The sequence below is a fragment of the Podarcis gaigeae genome (genome assembly GCF_964106915.1).
Source record: "Podarcis gaigeae genome assembly, chromosome: 5".
NCBI lineage: Eukaryota > Metazoa > Chordata > Lepidosauria > Squamata > Lacertidae > Podarcis > Podarcis gaigeae.
In genome coordinates, this window is record NC_139681.1 from 33,590,130 (window position 1) to 33,605,289 (window position 15,160).

The window sequence follows — 15,160 nt, forward strand, 5'->3', positions numbered from 1 at the left end:
AGCTTGCTAATTTGCTTCTACTGTTGGACGGACTCCCAGACCACACACACCAGCAACAGTGAAGCAAGGTTTTAGATAGCATACTACAGAGCCCAACGAACACCTACGTTTACCATTTCCCCCTGTCTGCCTCCTACCTTCCTTCTCCAACTGATGCATTTTGGCTAGAGCCCATCATGGGCAAGTTCTGACTTTTCACACACTTTTCAAAAACACACTTTATTAAGTTTAATAAACGCCTTTATAAAATCAAACTGACAGTACTTGCCCAAAAATATTCCTGCAACATACAATACTGTTTTACATTAATTCAGATGGGAAGATTTTTTTAAAGATTGATGTTTTTTTCATTTTACCAGTTTCTTTTTTGTTCACAGCAATCTTGCTGTACTGCTGCAGTCTGAAATGCCACCTTGACTCCGTGGCATCTTGAAGCATTTAATAGCAGCTTTAATTCTGCAGCTTGCCTCTTCAGAATGCCTTCTACCCAATGTGAGTTTCAATGAATTGATGAAAGCATCTTGCTTTCCTTGGCTGTCTCAAAGCAAGATTAACGGAAGAAATGAAATGAAAGCAGAAAATTAATAAAGTCATTTCATTCCTTTCTTGGGTGCTGTTTTCTTTCCTCCTTTTTTGGATTTGGTTCCATACTTTGCTTCCATCTGAGCCAGAAAATCATCCATTTCCTTTTTTCGATTCTCATTTTTGCTCTGTTAAATGACAAAAACAAGATGGTTAAATGAGCTTACAAGGATTTCTCATGTTTTGACTAAAGATTTGGCATTTAATCAAGTTACTAATAAGGAGATATACATAAGAAAATGTATATAAATATTTTAAAATAGTGTATCTGCAGAATATTTGAAAGAGATCAGATTGTTGTGAAGTATGAATAATACTGTTCAAGACGAACTATTTAAAAATGCAACTCTAAGGACAACTGTTGGCGGGCAGTTAACTTTTATTTAGAAATCAGATCACATGTTGCCTCTCCTTGATGCGCAAATTCCCTTAAATATTCAACCCCTTAGTCACAGCCGTATTCAAACCTCATCAGCATGTATGTGAAATTACAGTTGTTATTATTTTGTCCCAACATGCATCACTTTACAACTTATTATACACACTAAATCTCACTTGCAATTTTGTCGCCTTTTGATACCACTATCATGAACAATTTAGTGTCATCTGTAAATCTGGCTGTCTCATTGCTCACCTGCGACTCCTGATCATTTTGGAATAAATTAAATAACACTAGTCTCCCTAAAAAAAATCCCAAGGGGACCTCACTGTTTTTTTGCTATCCTGAACATTAAAATTAGCTCTCCAATGCTGGAGGATTAAATCATTTAAAGTTAAAGGCTCCTTCTACCCTAACAAAAGGTAATACTATCTAACTTGTTAGAATGATTTGTAGCTTTCTCCATTCTTACTTGAATTAGTGCTTTTAGGTCATCTTCCCCTTCACCAAGACCCAGTTCTTCTCTGGATTTTTCTGCCTCTTTAGCTTCTTGTCGAGCCTGAAACATTGACACAGTTGTTGAAGTGAATGCAAAATTTCTTTCTTAACCTATTGCAGCAGCAAGCAATTTATTTGTTATTATTATATTGTAAGCATTTCTACCAGGCCATTTTCAACAAATTTGCAGGATGGCTTGAACAACGTTAGGAAAACTTGCTTATGTGTCCCAGAGAGAAGAAAGGCCAGCAAATGTTTTGCTGCATTATAGGTAGATTCTAGTGTTTTACATTAAAGGATTGCCACATCATAAATAATAAATAAATGGCAGTATATCATAAAATACTAGATGATACTCATTTAATACCTAGCAACTATAAAAGGAAGATCAAAAACCAATAGGATGCTGTTACATAAGGATGTTCTGAATTTGGCGTGTTCACTCAGTGCATCAAGATAAAGAAATACAGGCTTTCTCCCCTCTCAAAGAACTGGGTTGAATTGGGGGGGGGTCCCCTTCCAGAAACCAGTAGCTGAAGAAAACAGGCTGTGTTCTCTCTGCAACTCAAGCACTGGTTCAACCCCTGAAAGGATGTTACATTTGAAAAAGTACATTACGTGAAATAGGAAATATGTTTACAGACGGTGAAACAATCAGAACTGGAGTTGATAGTAAGAATTACATATTTTGTCACACAGTCTTTTGCCTCTTGCAAGCCTACCTTCCTTTTTCTTGAATTCATCTTTTGCTTAGACTCTTTTGTAAAGGTTTTGTAAGATGGAAGTTCTCCAGAATCAATGGCATGTTGGATAATCTCTCTTATTCTCGGCTCATCTGTATAATCAACACACAGTACAGATTCCATAATTTTGTCCATATCGCCTTTAAAATCCTCATATGCTGCTTTAATGTCCACCAGCTCTTCTGCAGAATCTTTGTACTTCTTCTCAAAGTCTTCAATATCTTTTACAGTTATCTAATTTTAAAACAACAACAAAAAGAGTTGAATTCCATGAACGACAATCCTTTTTACCACACTCAAGTTACACACACACATTTTCCCATCCCAAATTCATTGTTAATTTAAAATTTTACTTTTCTGTAATTCGAGTTCATTTGTACAGGGCCTTTTTAATGGAAGGAAGTGTATCCAAAGCCAGGCAAAGGAAGACGAAACAGATTGGGGCACACACAGGTTGTATTCATCTGCAGAGGAAACATGCTTCATTTGGAGAAAATAGCTTGAATCCAATCTGTTTTCTCCAATTGGTCTTCAAGGGGGCTCCCTGTAATTGCTGATCAGTGGGTCCTGGGAACCCCTTCGAAGGCAAGCTCCCAGCACCAATCATCAGAATGGCGCTGAAAGAACATCTTCAAAGGAGGTTGCTGTAACCACCAATCTGGTTACAATGAGCTCCTTTGAACTTTGGCAGGTGTCAGCCACTTGTCATTGACACCCAAAGGGTCTTGCCCACTTGTCAAAGTTGGCCTGCAAATAGGGGTGGGGGATTAAGGATCCATAAGTCATACTTAGACCCAGGGAAATCGATGGGCTTGACTAAGTCAAGTTTATTGATTTGAATAGGTCCACCCTTGAGTATTTCACTGTTGGATACAACCCACGGTGTACAAACCTGAAAGGATATTTCAGCACTAAAGCATTTCAGAGCTATCATTCCTTGCGATGCCATCTTTTTTTTTTAGCTGCACCCTGTTTACTACAATAGCATTAAGCAAATTTTTCCAGGGATCAAAGAAATAATGAAAGGGCACTTAACATCTTGAGCTGTGAAAACAGAACATTGTATTTTGATATTACACAAAAAAACACATAAGGTTCATGTTTGCAAAAATCCATTTTTGCAGCCAGAGAAAAAGTTGCCATCACAAATAACAACCCATCCTGCAGATGAACGTAAAATAAAGGGGATGAGGGCAAAGGTCCCACAGAAGTTCCATTTGCCCTACAGATAAAAGAAATAGCACTTTCTTTACAGATTTTATCATTCCAGTTGTGAGAGAAGGACGACCATCACATTGAAGAAGACTACCTACTTTTTTGAACAGCAGCCTCCAGTATTCTTCCCAGTTGCGGTCCTGAGTCAGCACAGTTGACTCCTCATCCACAATCCCCTGCTGGTCATACAGAGCCCGCAATTCCTGGTCACTCAGTACTGCATACACCTTGCCCAGGATCTAAGAAGAGACAAGACAAACCACCTCACTACTCCAGTAAGACACAACCCATGTCATCTCACTTGTCTCACAACTGGCTTCTTTCTTATTCAGGTTATGTTACTATGCTAGCATTCCCTCTAACAGTGGAATTTCCAAGAAGTTGGATGCCAGTAAGTTTACAAACAAAACGGGACTACCCCAAAATTGCAGTGGTTTCAACATACTCGAGGGACTCCGTAGGCAAACAGAAGTGTATAACTATAAAACCCCAAAATAACACCAAACATTGGAGAGAACCAAAACGGGTAGGACAGAAGCCCTAACAGCTTATAGTAAGTTGGATTTGGGTTGAAGTAGGGCTGCCATATTTCAAAAAGTGAAAATCCAGACACAAAAGTTGTTGAGCTTTTTCTGCAAAATTTCAAGAAAATAAGTAAGTTTTTGAGGTGTTTTTAAGGGAATTTGCCATACATCCAGATTTTCAAAGAAAAGGCAAACACAGGATGTTCCAGCACCTCTCAGGATTTGCACAATTGTTAGAAAAATGGAGGCGTTTGTGGTGAGTTCTGGCTCCTCTTTTTCTAAAATAATACCTTTTCCTTTTCTACCATGCATAACCATTAACCACCCCACCCCTGTTATATAGCTATAAAATACTCAGGTTCAGAATTAGCAGTGTGCCCAATCCTTACCCATCTTGTGCTAGGCCACAGAGCAGGGCATGGGCTGGAAAAAAAGGGGGAAATGGTCCTCTTGGCTCATGCATTTCCCACCAGGCCTGAACTGAAGCACTGCAACGCGATGTGGCAGGTTCTACTCTCCCCCTCCAAACTAGAAGGTGAAGTGGTCCCTAAGACTGGAAGCAGAACAGGGACCCACCCTCAATAAAGACACACAAGTTGGGGAGGGGAGCTTCCTAAGTATGTAGATAGTAAAAGGTAAAGGTAAAGGTACCCCTGCCCGTACGGGCCAGTCTTGACAGACTCTGGGGTTGTGCGCCCATCTCACTCAAGAGGCCAGGGGCCAGCGCTGTCCGGAGACACTTCCGGGTCACGTGGCCAGCGTGACATCGCTGCTCTGGCGAGCCAGAGCCGCACACGGAAACACCGTTTACCTTCCCGCTGGTAAGCGGTCCCTATTTATCTACTTGCACCCGGAGGTGCTTTCGAACTGCTAGGTTGGCAGGCGCTGGGACCGAGCAGCGGGAGCACACCCCGCCGCAGGGATTCGAACCGCGGACCTTTCAATCGGCAAGTCCTAGGCGCTGAGGCTTTAACCCACAGCGCCACCTGCGTCCCTAAGTATGTAGATACATGCTTGTAAATTAAACGACCTGTTAATCATTTGAGACTGATAGGGTGGAAGGCAGGGACACCAACAGTAGGTGGGGGCAGGCAGAGGCAACTCTTTCTAGTTTTGCCTCATTCTGCTCCCTGCTGATGAGGAAGTTGACAGGCAGGACCAGCCCCTGGACTGGTTGTAAGCAAGAAGGCAGGCAGGTGGACTATTGGAGCTAAGGAAGGGCAGGGCTCCTACTGCAGGCCTCCCTAGAATAAGAGGACCCTCACGGAGCTGTGCTTTGTTCTCAGGTTTTTTTAAACACATTTTTTGTTTTTTATCTTTAGCTGTGAACCAGCCTGAGATCTAGGGATGAAATTATATACAGTTGTACCTCTGGTTACGTACTTAATTCGTTCTGGAGGTCTGAAACTGTTCTTAAACTGAGGTACCATTTTAGCTAATGGGGCCCCCCACTGCCGTGCAATTTCTGTTCTCATCCTGAAGCAAAGTTCTTAACCTGAGGAACTATTTCTGGGTTAGGGGAGTCTGTAACCTGAAGCGTCTGTAACCTGAGGTACCACTGTACTGGAAGATGCTAGAGTGGCTGGAGTGACCCAATCAAATATGTGCAGTACAAATAATAAAATCATCATCACCACCATCATTATTATAAAAAAATTATTATTATTATTTGGCGGATCCCACTTTGGTCGCATTTCCACCCTAGGAACCCAGGGTGGTACACAATTTTGCAAAATGAGGCGGAGGGTGCAAGTGGCTTATGTCACTACCTGACTTTTAGAAGGCACCTGCAGTTTAGGGAAGTTTCTAATGTTTGATGGTGTTTTTAATATTCTGTTGGGAGCCGCTCAGAGTGGGTGGGGAAACCCAGCCAGATGGGCGGGATATGAATAATAAATTATTATTACTGTATTGTTTTATGATTTAAGTCGAGTTTGGTGCCAAGCGAGTCAGAGCAGGATTTGAACCCGGGTTCCGCGGCTAACCAACTCGCAAAACCTCCAGCCGGCGAATCCGAGGCAGGTTTCCCGGCGCCTCCCCTCACCTGGAAATGCCGGGTGGCCGCCTCCTTGCTGTCCGGGTCGGCGCGGTCCGGGTGCACCCGCAGCGAGACCTTGTGGTAGCCGCGGCGGATCTCGTCGGCCGAAGCCTCGCGCCTCACGCCCAGCACCTGGTACAGGTCGGTGGCGCCGAAGGCCCCGCGGCAAAGCTCCAGCAGCCCCATCCCCGAGCCCGAGCGCGCGGAGAGACCACCACCGCGCCTGCGCACGCTCTCTCCCGCTCTCGGCCAGGGGAACAGCCAACGCAACCTGCTGCTGCGCGGGCTCCTGCTTCTCAGCCGCGTCCGCCCGTCCGTTTTCCCGCCCGCCACGCCCACTCTTGCCTCCCCGCGCTGCTTTACGGCCGTCCTGCGAGATGTCGCGAACTTAAAAGGCCAAGAATTAAAGAGAAGGTGGGGGCAGAGAGGAGGAGGAAAGGGGAGAGACTAACCCTAGATATACCAAAAGGTGAAGAGTGACACATAGGCTGCAGTCCCCGTAAGACAATGGAGAGATGCTTGGCCGGGATTCTCCCATACAGGGACGTAGCCAAGCGGAGGCAGCTGCCCCTCATCAGTAAAAATCAATACAAATCAATGCAAATTTGAGGTTTTACCTACCCTAAAAAACAACCACCTGCCTACGCCCATGTTCCTATGCGAGATGTGAGGTTACAGGGAACCAGGCAGAGGGCCTTCTCGGCAGTGGCGCCTGCCCTGTGGAAGGCCCTCCCATCAGATGTCAAGGCAATAAGCAATTATCTTTTAGAAGACTCTGAAGGCAGCCCTGTTTTGGGAAGTTTTTAATGTTTGATGTTTTATTGTGTTTTTAATATTCTGTTGGGAGTCGCCCAAAGTGGCTGGGGAAACCCAGCCAGATGGGCGGGATAAAAATAATAATTATTATATTATTATATCCCACACACGCTGTTTTATATACTGTACTCTAAACCAGTGTTTCCCAACCTTTTTTGGGCAAAGGCACACTTGCTTCATGAAAAAAATCTCGAGGCACACCACCATTAGAAAATGTTTAAAAAATTAACTCTGTGCCTATATTGACTATATATAAAGTAACTCTCTTTAATAGGCATCAAATAAACACAAAGAAAGTATTTTATAATTACTTACTGTATCTTGCAGGATACAGATTCTTCTTTAACTCTGCAGGTGGCGAGATTCCTGAATGCGGTTATCTCACACACAAAAACCACCAAACAACAACAACAACAAAAACTAATCGGACAGTTATGATGAGAGTGCACGACGGATCTCGTCTCCAGTTCTCCTTTCTCTGTGAACCGTCCCTCGGAACTTTCTGGGCCCCAAGCTGTTATTTGTCACTGCTCAATGTCCCACTCTTGCATCGTGGTGTTCCTCTTCTGTCGTTCGATGTATTGGTTTTTATGCTTCTGTGCTTTTATGTTTGTACATATTTTATGGGCTAATAGCCGTAAATAAATATAAGATAAGTTACTTAATTATGAAATAGTAAATAAACAGAAATATGAAAAATTATAAAATACTTTATTCAGTGCGCAACCTGGGGCTGTTTGGCTGAACACAAAGCTGATATTCTGGCTGGAATCGAAGAAAGACACACACGTAGCTCTTCGTCAACAGCTCTCAGTCTCTCTCTGTTTTTAGTTTTTATAGCAATCATGCTTGAAAAGCTCAACTCACAGAGATATGTAGTGGAAAATGGGAGCAACGTCAAAATAGCTTTGTTTGCCAGAAGGGGGAACTCCTTGGCAGTTTCCAACCAAAAACTGTCCAAAGGTAGATCAGCAAATCTTAGCTTGAAACCACGATTTTGTCTCAGTTCAGTTAGTTCCTCCTGCTCCTGTAAAGTCATGTCCTTTCCACCAACTGATGCTGAGCTATAAGGGTCCCTAACCCAGTCAAGGCATTCAGTGGAGACTGAAGAGAAATAAAATGACAACTTCCCCTCGAGAGTTTTTAAATGTTTAGCTATTATCTCACACAGTGCAGCAGTGTGAACACCTTGCCATTGCTTGGTGAGTGTGAACATTTCAAGATTGCCACTTTCCACGTGTTGATGCCAGAGTTGCACCTTTGCACGGAATCCATTTATTTTATCTGTACTTGTAAGCAGGTTTTCATTTCGGCCTTGCATTCGTGTGTTCAGTTCATTCAGATGATGAAATATATCTGCCAGGTATGCCAGCCTTGCACACCACTCATCACTTGCAAGCAGTTTTGCGTAATCTGACCTCTCATTTGTCAGAAACACTTTAAGTTCCTCCCGCAGCTCATACACACGAACCAAGACCTTGCCACGCGACAACCACCGGACCTCCGTATGAAACAGCAAGGTTTTATGCTTCGCTCCCATCTCCTCACACAAAGCTGCAAATATGCGACTTTTCACGGGTCGTGACTTTACAAAGTTTACCATGCGCACAACATCATCCAACACATGAACTAGGTCTGCTGGTAAAGTCTTGGCTACGAGGGCCTCACGGTGCAAAAAACAATGCGTAACAATCACATCTGGATTTCTTTTTTTTTTTTTTAATAAATTTTTATTAGGGGTTTTTACAAAATAAAGTACAGAAATAAACAACCTTTCTTTTATCTCAACAAAGTTTCATAACTTCTTTGGACTTCCTCACATCTCCCGCTGCCATTTTCATCATCATAAATTTTTCCCAGCAATTTATCATCTAATTTGCAAATTTTATAACCACTCATTTAAATATAATCCTCTGTAAATTAGTTTCTCTTAATCTCACTTTACATCCCATTTCGATCCGATTTTGTGGTGGCCAATTATTTATGATCAAACATCCTACTTAACTTTCCGCCAAATCACAATATTTTTGTAAATAAATCTTAAATTTCCTCCAATCTTCTTCAACCCTCTCTTCTCCCAGGTCTCGAATTCTGCCAGTCATCTCGGCCAGTTGCATATAGTCCATCAGCTGCATCTGCCATTCTTCCAGAGTGGGTAGATCTTGAGTTTTCCACTTCTTGGCGATAAGTATCCTTGCTGCTGCTGTTGCGTACAAAAAGAATGTTCGGTCCTTCTTTGGCACCATCTGGCCGACAATGCCCAGGAGGAAGGCCTCTGGTTTCTTAAGGAAGGTATACTTAAATACCTTTTTCAGCTCATTATATATCATTTCCCAGAAGACCTTCACCCTGGGACAAGTCCACCAGAGGTGAAAGAATGTTCCTTCATTTTCCTTACATTTCCAACATTTGTTGTCTGGCACATGGCATATTTTGGCTAGTTTAACTGGGGTCATGTACCACCTATAAATCATTTTCATTACATTTTCCTTCAGAGCATTACATGCCGTGAAGTTCATCCCCGTGGTCCACAACCTTTCCCAATCCTCAAACATAATATTATGCCCAATATCCTGTGCCCACTTTATCATGGCCGACTTAACCATTTCATCTTGTGTATTCCATTTCAACAGCAAGTTATACATTCTTGAAAGTACTTTAGTCTTAGGTTCTAACAATTCTGTTTCCAACTTCGATTTCTCCACCTGGAATCCTAACTTTTTATCCTTTTTAAAAATTTCTTGAATCTGAGCGTAATGTAACCAGTCTCGCACTTTATCTTTCATTTTTTCCAAACTCTGCAATTTCCAATTGTTACCCTCTTTCTCTATTATTTCCCAATATTTCGGCCATTTGGCCTCCATATTGGGTCTTTTTCGGGCCTTAGCCTCCAGAGGTGATAGCCATCTTGGAGTTTTATTTTCCAGTAGGTCTTTGTATTTTGTCCAGACATTAAACACTGCTTTCCTGACAATATGGTTCTTAAAGGCCTTATTGATCTTAACTTTGTCATACCATAAGTATGCATGCCAGCCAAATGCATTGTTAAAACCTTCTAAATCTAACACATCAGTGTCCTCTAGAAGTAGCCAGTCTTTTAGCCAGCAGAAAGCTGCGGCTTCGTAGTACAACCTTAAGTCTGGCAGGGCAAAGCCCCCTCTTTCTTTCGCATCAGTTAATATCTTAAACTTAATTCTGGGCTTTTTGCCCTGCCAGACAAATTTAGAAATATCTCTCTGCCACTTCCTGAAGCACTCCGTCTTATCCACAATTTGCAATGTTTGAAATAAAAACAACATCTTAGGCAATACATTCATCTTAATAGCAGCAATTCGGCCTAACAAAGAAAGCTTCAATTTTGACCAACTGTCCAAGTCTCTCTTAATTTCAGACCAACATTTTTCATAATTATCCTTAAATAGACTCAGATTTTTTGCTGTTATGTTTACCCCTAGGTACTTTACTTTTTTAACCACAGTTAGTTCTGTTTCTCTCTGAAACCGTTCTGACTCTGCATCTGTCAAGTTTTTTCCCAACACCTTAGTTTTCTGTTTGTTTAGTTTAAAGCCCGCTACCCGACCAAAGTCCTGAATCAATTGTAACACTCTTTTTGTACTAGATTCTGGCTCTTGCAATGTCAAAACAAGGTCATCTGCAAAAGCTTTAAGTTTATATTGTTTCACTCCGATCTGAATCCCTTGCACCAACCGGTCCCCTCTAATCAAGTTCAAGAGCACCTCCAGGACAGAAATAAACAGCAAGGGGGAAATCGGGCAGCCTTGTCGTGTCCCTTTTTCAATCTTAAACTCTTCTGTAACCACATTGTTAACTATCAGTTTTGCCTTTTGTTCTGAGTAAATCGCGTCAATCCCATTTTCAAAACCCCGCCCCACTCCCATTTCTTTTAAATTCCCCTTCATAAATTTCCAAGAAATATTATCAAAGGCCTTCTCCGCGTCTATAAAAATTAGAACTGCTTTAGTGTTAATATTTGTTTGCAAGAGTTCCAAAATGTCAATAATGTTCCTTGTATTAGCAAATAAATGTCTTCCTGGGAGAAAGCCTGCCTGGTCTTTATGAATTATCTCATTTAAAACTCTTTTGAATCTTCCTGCCAAAACGTCAGCAAATATTTTGTAATCCACATTTAAAAGGGAAATGGGGCGGTAGTTCTTAAGTTGTGTCTTTTCAGTTTCTGATTTTGGTATCAATGTGATGAAAGCTTCCTTCCACGATTCAGGCGCCTTCTTTCCCTCCATAATTTCATTGCTGACCTCCAGCAGTGGTTGAATCAAATAGTCACTTAATGTCTTATAGTACTTGGAGGTCAAGCCATCTGGCCCTGGAGACTTGCCCAACTTCATATTCTGAATGGCCTGTTCTATCTCTAGTCGTGTTATTTTACTATTCAGGAGTGATCTATTTTCTTGTGATAGTTTTTTAAGTCCATTTTTCTCCAAAAATTTTGCAATCTCTTCCTCCTTTTGTGGCCCTTGAGTGTATAATTTCTTGAAATATTTCTGGAAACATTTTCTAATTTCCACCGGGTTCTGAATATTCCTTCCTTCTATTTCCAAATTTGTTACTATGTTCAGCTTTTGTCTCTTCTTCAACTGCCAAGCCAGCAGTTTCCCACATTTATTAGCCGATTCAAATGTTTTTTGTTTCATTGATTTAATCTTCCATTCTATTTCCTGATTTATCAGTTTGGAATATTGTGCCTGATGAAGTTTAATTTCTCTCAAAATCGGCTGTGACTTCGGGTTTACTCTTAGTTTCTTCTCTAACTCTTTAATTTTCCCCAAAATCTTGTCCTTTTTCTCATTTTGTAGTCTTTTCTTTATGGCGTTCTGTTGTATCAAGAACCCTCTCATCACAGCTTTGCTTGCGTCCCAGATTGTTCTTTTTTCCACAGCAGTGTTCAAATTTATCTCAAAATAGTCCTTTATTGTTTTTTGGGCCTTCTTGATAATCTCCTGATCTCTAAACAAGTTGTCATTCATCTTCCATCTAAAGGAGCCGGTTGGTAATAATGTCATGTCCATTTTCAACGCGTTATGATCGGAGCAGGTCTTTGGGCAGATTTCCACTTTCTTCACCTTAGGAGCCAGACCTCTAGAAATCCATATTTGGTCAATTCTTGTCCAAGTCAGTTGGGCTTCAGAGAAAAATGTTCCTTCTTTCCCTAAGGGGTTCTTTGTCCTCCATATATCAATCCAGTCCATGTTGTCTGTCATTTCAAAAAAGGTCTTTGGTAGTCTGCCTTCTTTAGTAACCTTTTGGCTTTGTGACCTATCCATGTTTGTAGAAACGATCCCATTCATATCTCCCATCATAATGATGTTATCATAGTCCAGATAATCCAGCATAATCTCATGCAACTTCTTGTAGAATTCTGATTTCCCTTCATTTGGAGCGTAGATTCCTAATATCAAAATTTTCTCTCCTTGGTGCTGTATTTCAATTGCCAAAATTCTTCCATGTTCATCTTTAAATAGAAATTTTGGTGAGAGGCTCTCCTTTGCATATATCACCACTCCTCTCTTCTTAACTAAATCCGAAGATATAAATTCTTGGCCTATCCTTTTATTTACCAATATTTTTCTGTGGAGCCTAGTCACATGTGTTTCTTGTAAACAAGTAATGTCTAGTTGCTCCTTTTTTAATAAGTGAAAGATTTTCTTCCTTTTTTCCGGGCTGTTGCAGCCATTTATATTCCAACTTAAAAGTTGCAGAGACATCCTGGATAGATCTGTTTAGTTTCCTTGGGATGGTATTTTGTTCTGTGAGTCTTCAGGGTTCTGAGGTACAGGCACCTGTGGTGGTTCAGACCCTGAGGGTAGTTCAAGTCCTTTATGAAGGTCCTCACCGTAGGCAGTCAAAAACTTATCCCTATCTTCCAAAGTTCTAATTTTGATCTTCTTCCCTCTAAAGGTAAAAGATAGTCCTTGGGGAAAGTCCCACCTAAAGATGATTGAGTTGCTTCTCAGCAGTTTTACTAAGTCCAAATATTCAGATCTAAGATCCAACAGCTGTTTAGGAATGTCCTTAAAAATCTCAATTCTTTTGTCCGAAATGTTCAAAGAGCTTCCGTAGTGCAGGCCCAAAATCTTGTCCCTTTCCTCCTTTGATCTCAACGTAATCAAACAGTCTCTGGGCCTTTCTCTCTTTGTAAGTCTTCCAAGTCTGAAGGCTGACACAATTTTAAAATCTTCCTCCTCTAAACCCCAGAACTTGGAGAATTCTTTGGTCAGAAACTCAGCTAGATTACCTTCTTCCACTTCTGGTATCGATCTTATCCTTAAATTAATCTCCCTGTTCCGAAGTTCCAACATAGAGAGATAGGTCTGATGTTCTCCGACCTGCTTACTGAGCGGCCTTACTTCTTTTTCCAACTCTCCCACTCTTTGGCTGGTCTCTTCGGCCAGTTTCTGATTTTCACCTGCAGCCTCCTTCAGTTGTCCGATTGCTTGTGCATTCTGTGCAACTTGCCCAGATAATTTGTTTAAAGTTTCTGTATTAAGGTCAATTTTCGCAGTTTGTTGGTCAACTTTCCTCTCCAAAGACTCCAATTTCTCAAGAATTCTCTCTAATACAGAACCAGATCCTCCTGAGGCCATCTCTTCTAGTTGTAAATCCTCAGTTTCTTCCTCCCCTGCCTGTGACAGGGAGGTAACTTTTTCCTCCGAGGGCAAAGTGGGCACAGATGATCTGCGTGCTTGTGAGGCTGCAGTTACGGTTGTCAGAGTTGTTTGTCTGGTTCTTAATCCCTTTCTTTTTGCGCCACTCATTCCAAAAATATCTAGCAGTCAAGGTCAAGCTGAGTTATTCCCATGGGAAAGCTACGGCCCAGATGGTAGCAATCAAACAGAGGGCCGGGAAATAGAAAGTAAAACAATGTTTTTGTTGTAAGTCCTCAATCCTCTAGGGGGAGCATAAAATGTCCTAGGAAGAAGAGTCCATTCCACATACAAAATCTAAACCAATTCTTAGGGATCTTCACAAAAGTAGTTTTAGCAGAGTTGGTTTTAGGTTTGCCACAATATTTCAAGTTGTGCTTACTGGAGTTCCAAAATGCAAGAACGTAACCATTCTGAACTCCCTCAGACTGTCTCCAAGTTTAAATAGAATGTATCCAAATTTGCAGTCTGACAGTTCTACTGCTCAGGCAGTTCTGACACCTGGGCTTCTTAAACAGAATTGTAATCCACAAAGAAAGGAATATATAAGTCCTAATAAAAGTCCAAAAATCAATTGCTTACAGTCTTTAAAAGGAAAAGTAATTTCTGCGGGTGCTCAATCTGAGCTGTCAAAAGTTCTCTCTATGCCTCCACTCCTCCTGCTCTTTGCTTTAAAAATCAATGGCTGCGGAGGACGGACTTCCTTTTCCTCGTCTCTCCGCTTTCAGCTTATTTTCAATATTTTAGTCCCGAAATTTAGTAAAGTCCTCAATTACTCACGGGTTGTTACGTTTTGGAATCTTGTGTTGAAGGAAGAAAGGTCGGCGCTCACCGGCAACGGCAACGCGGCTTCGCTCCGCTGAATGCGCATAGACCCACAGCGCCGCTACCCCCTCTGCGATCCGGAGCCCCTTACGGGGTTCCCTCAACGTTTCGGGGGTAGCTCCTGGCGCCCGCCGGGTCCCGAGACCGCAGGCTTCCGCTGCCTGCGGTTTTCCAGAATGGGTCTCCGCTTCGCCGTAGCGGACGACCCTTTTCACATCTGGATTTCTTTCTTTCACTCTGCTTACAAAGCCTTTGGTGTGCCCGACCATGGCTGCAGCTCCATCGGTGCAGACACTTGTGCAGTTTTCCCACTTAAGTCCTCCTTGTTCAAGGTATTCTGATGTGACCCGAAAAATTTCTTCTCCTGTTGCTTTTTCTGGCAATGCCTTGCAGAAAAAGAAGTTTTCTCTAATTGCATCACCATCAACAAAACGCACATTGGCCAAGAGTTGAGCATGTCCACTGATATCAGTAGACTCGTCAAGTTGTAATGCAAATTTCTCACTGCTATGGATCTTTTCCAAAACCACACTTTCAATGTCTGCAGACATGTCATTAATACGTCTGGAAATTGTGTTGTTTGAGAGAGGGACTTTGGCTATTTCCTTAGCTGCTTCAGGTCCGAGCATCTCCTCTACAATAGCTTTGCAGGCAGGAAGTATTAATGTCTCTGCCACAGTGTGCGACTTTTTTGACTTGGCTATAAGTTCAGCAACGTGATAGCTAGCTTTAAGACCTCTTTCATTTACCTTTGAGGTTTGTCTCATGAAAGTTGCCTGTTTCTCCGTGTTTTCACGCAGGCGAACAAAATAGTCTTCATTCTTGTTTTGAAGCAAAGGGTGCTTCGTTTGGAGATGGCG

At 41.9% G+C, this 15,160-nt stretch overlaps 1 protein-coding gene across 1 annotated transcript; it reads right to left on the reverse strand.

Annotated features, from left to right (window-relative positions):
• Positions 1-203: 203 nt before the first annotated feature.
• Positions 204-6,352, reverse strand: DNAJC9 (DnaJ heat shock protein family (Hsp40) member C9). Its single transcript, XM_083740795.1, has 5 exons — positions 5,986-6,352; positions 3,516-3,656; positions 2,182-2,436; positions 1,434-1,520; positions 204-710 (listed from the first exon to the last, which is right to left on the reverse strand). Exons 1-5 carry the CDS (start codon positions 6,163-6,165, stop codon positions 591-593), a joined length of 783 nt encoding a protein of 260 aa, XP_083596921.1. The 5' UTR covers positions 6,166-6,352; the 3' UTR covers positions 204-590.
• Positions 6,353-15,160: the final 8,808 nt, after the last annotated feature.

What these genes read in the sequence shown, in the direction of transcription:
- DNAJC9 (XM_083740795.1), bottom strand. Translation starts at nt 6,165, where the DNA reads ATGGGGCTGCTGGAGCTTTGCCGCGGGGCCTTCGGCGCCACCGACCTG. An exon ending in CGGCCACCCGGCATTTCCAG is followed by an intron (nt 3,657 to 5,985) that starts GTGAGGGGAGGC and finishes GTCTCTTCTTAG; the next exon opens with ATCCTGGGCAAGGTGTATGC. An exon ending in ACCTAAAAGCACTAATTCAA is followed by an intron (nt 711 to 1,433) that starts GTAAGAATGGAG and finishes GTCATTTAACAG; the next exon opens with AGCAAAAATGAGAATCGAAA.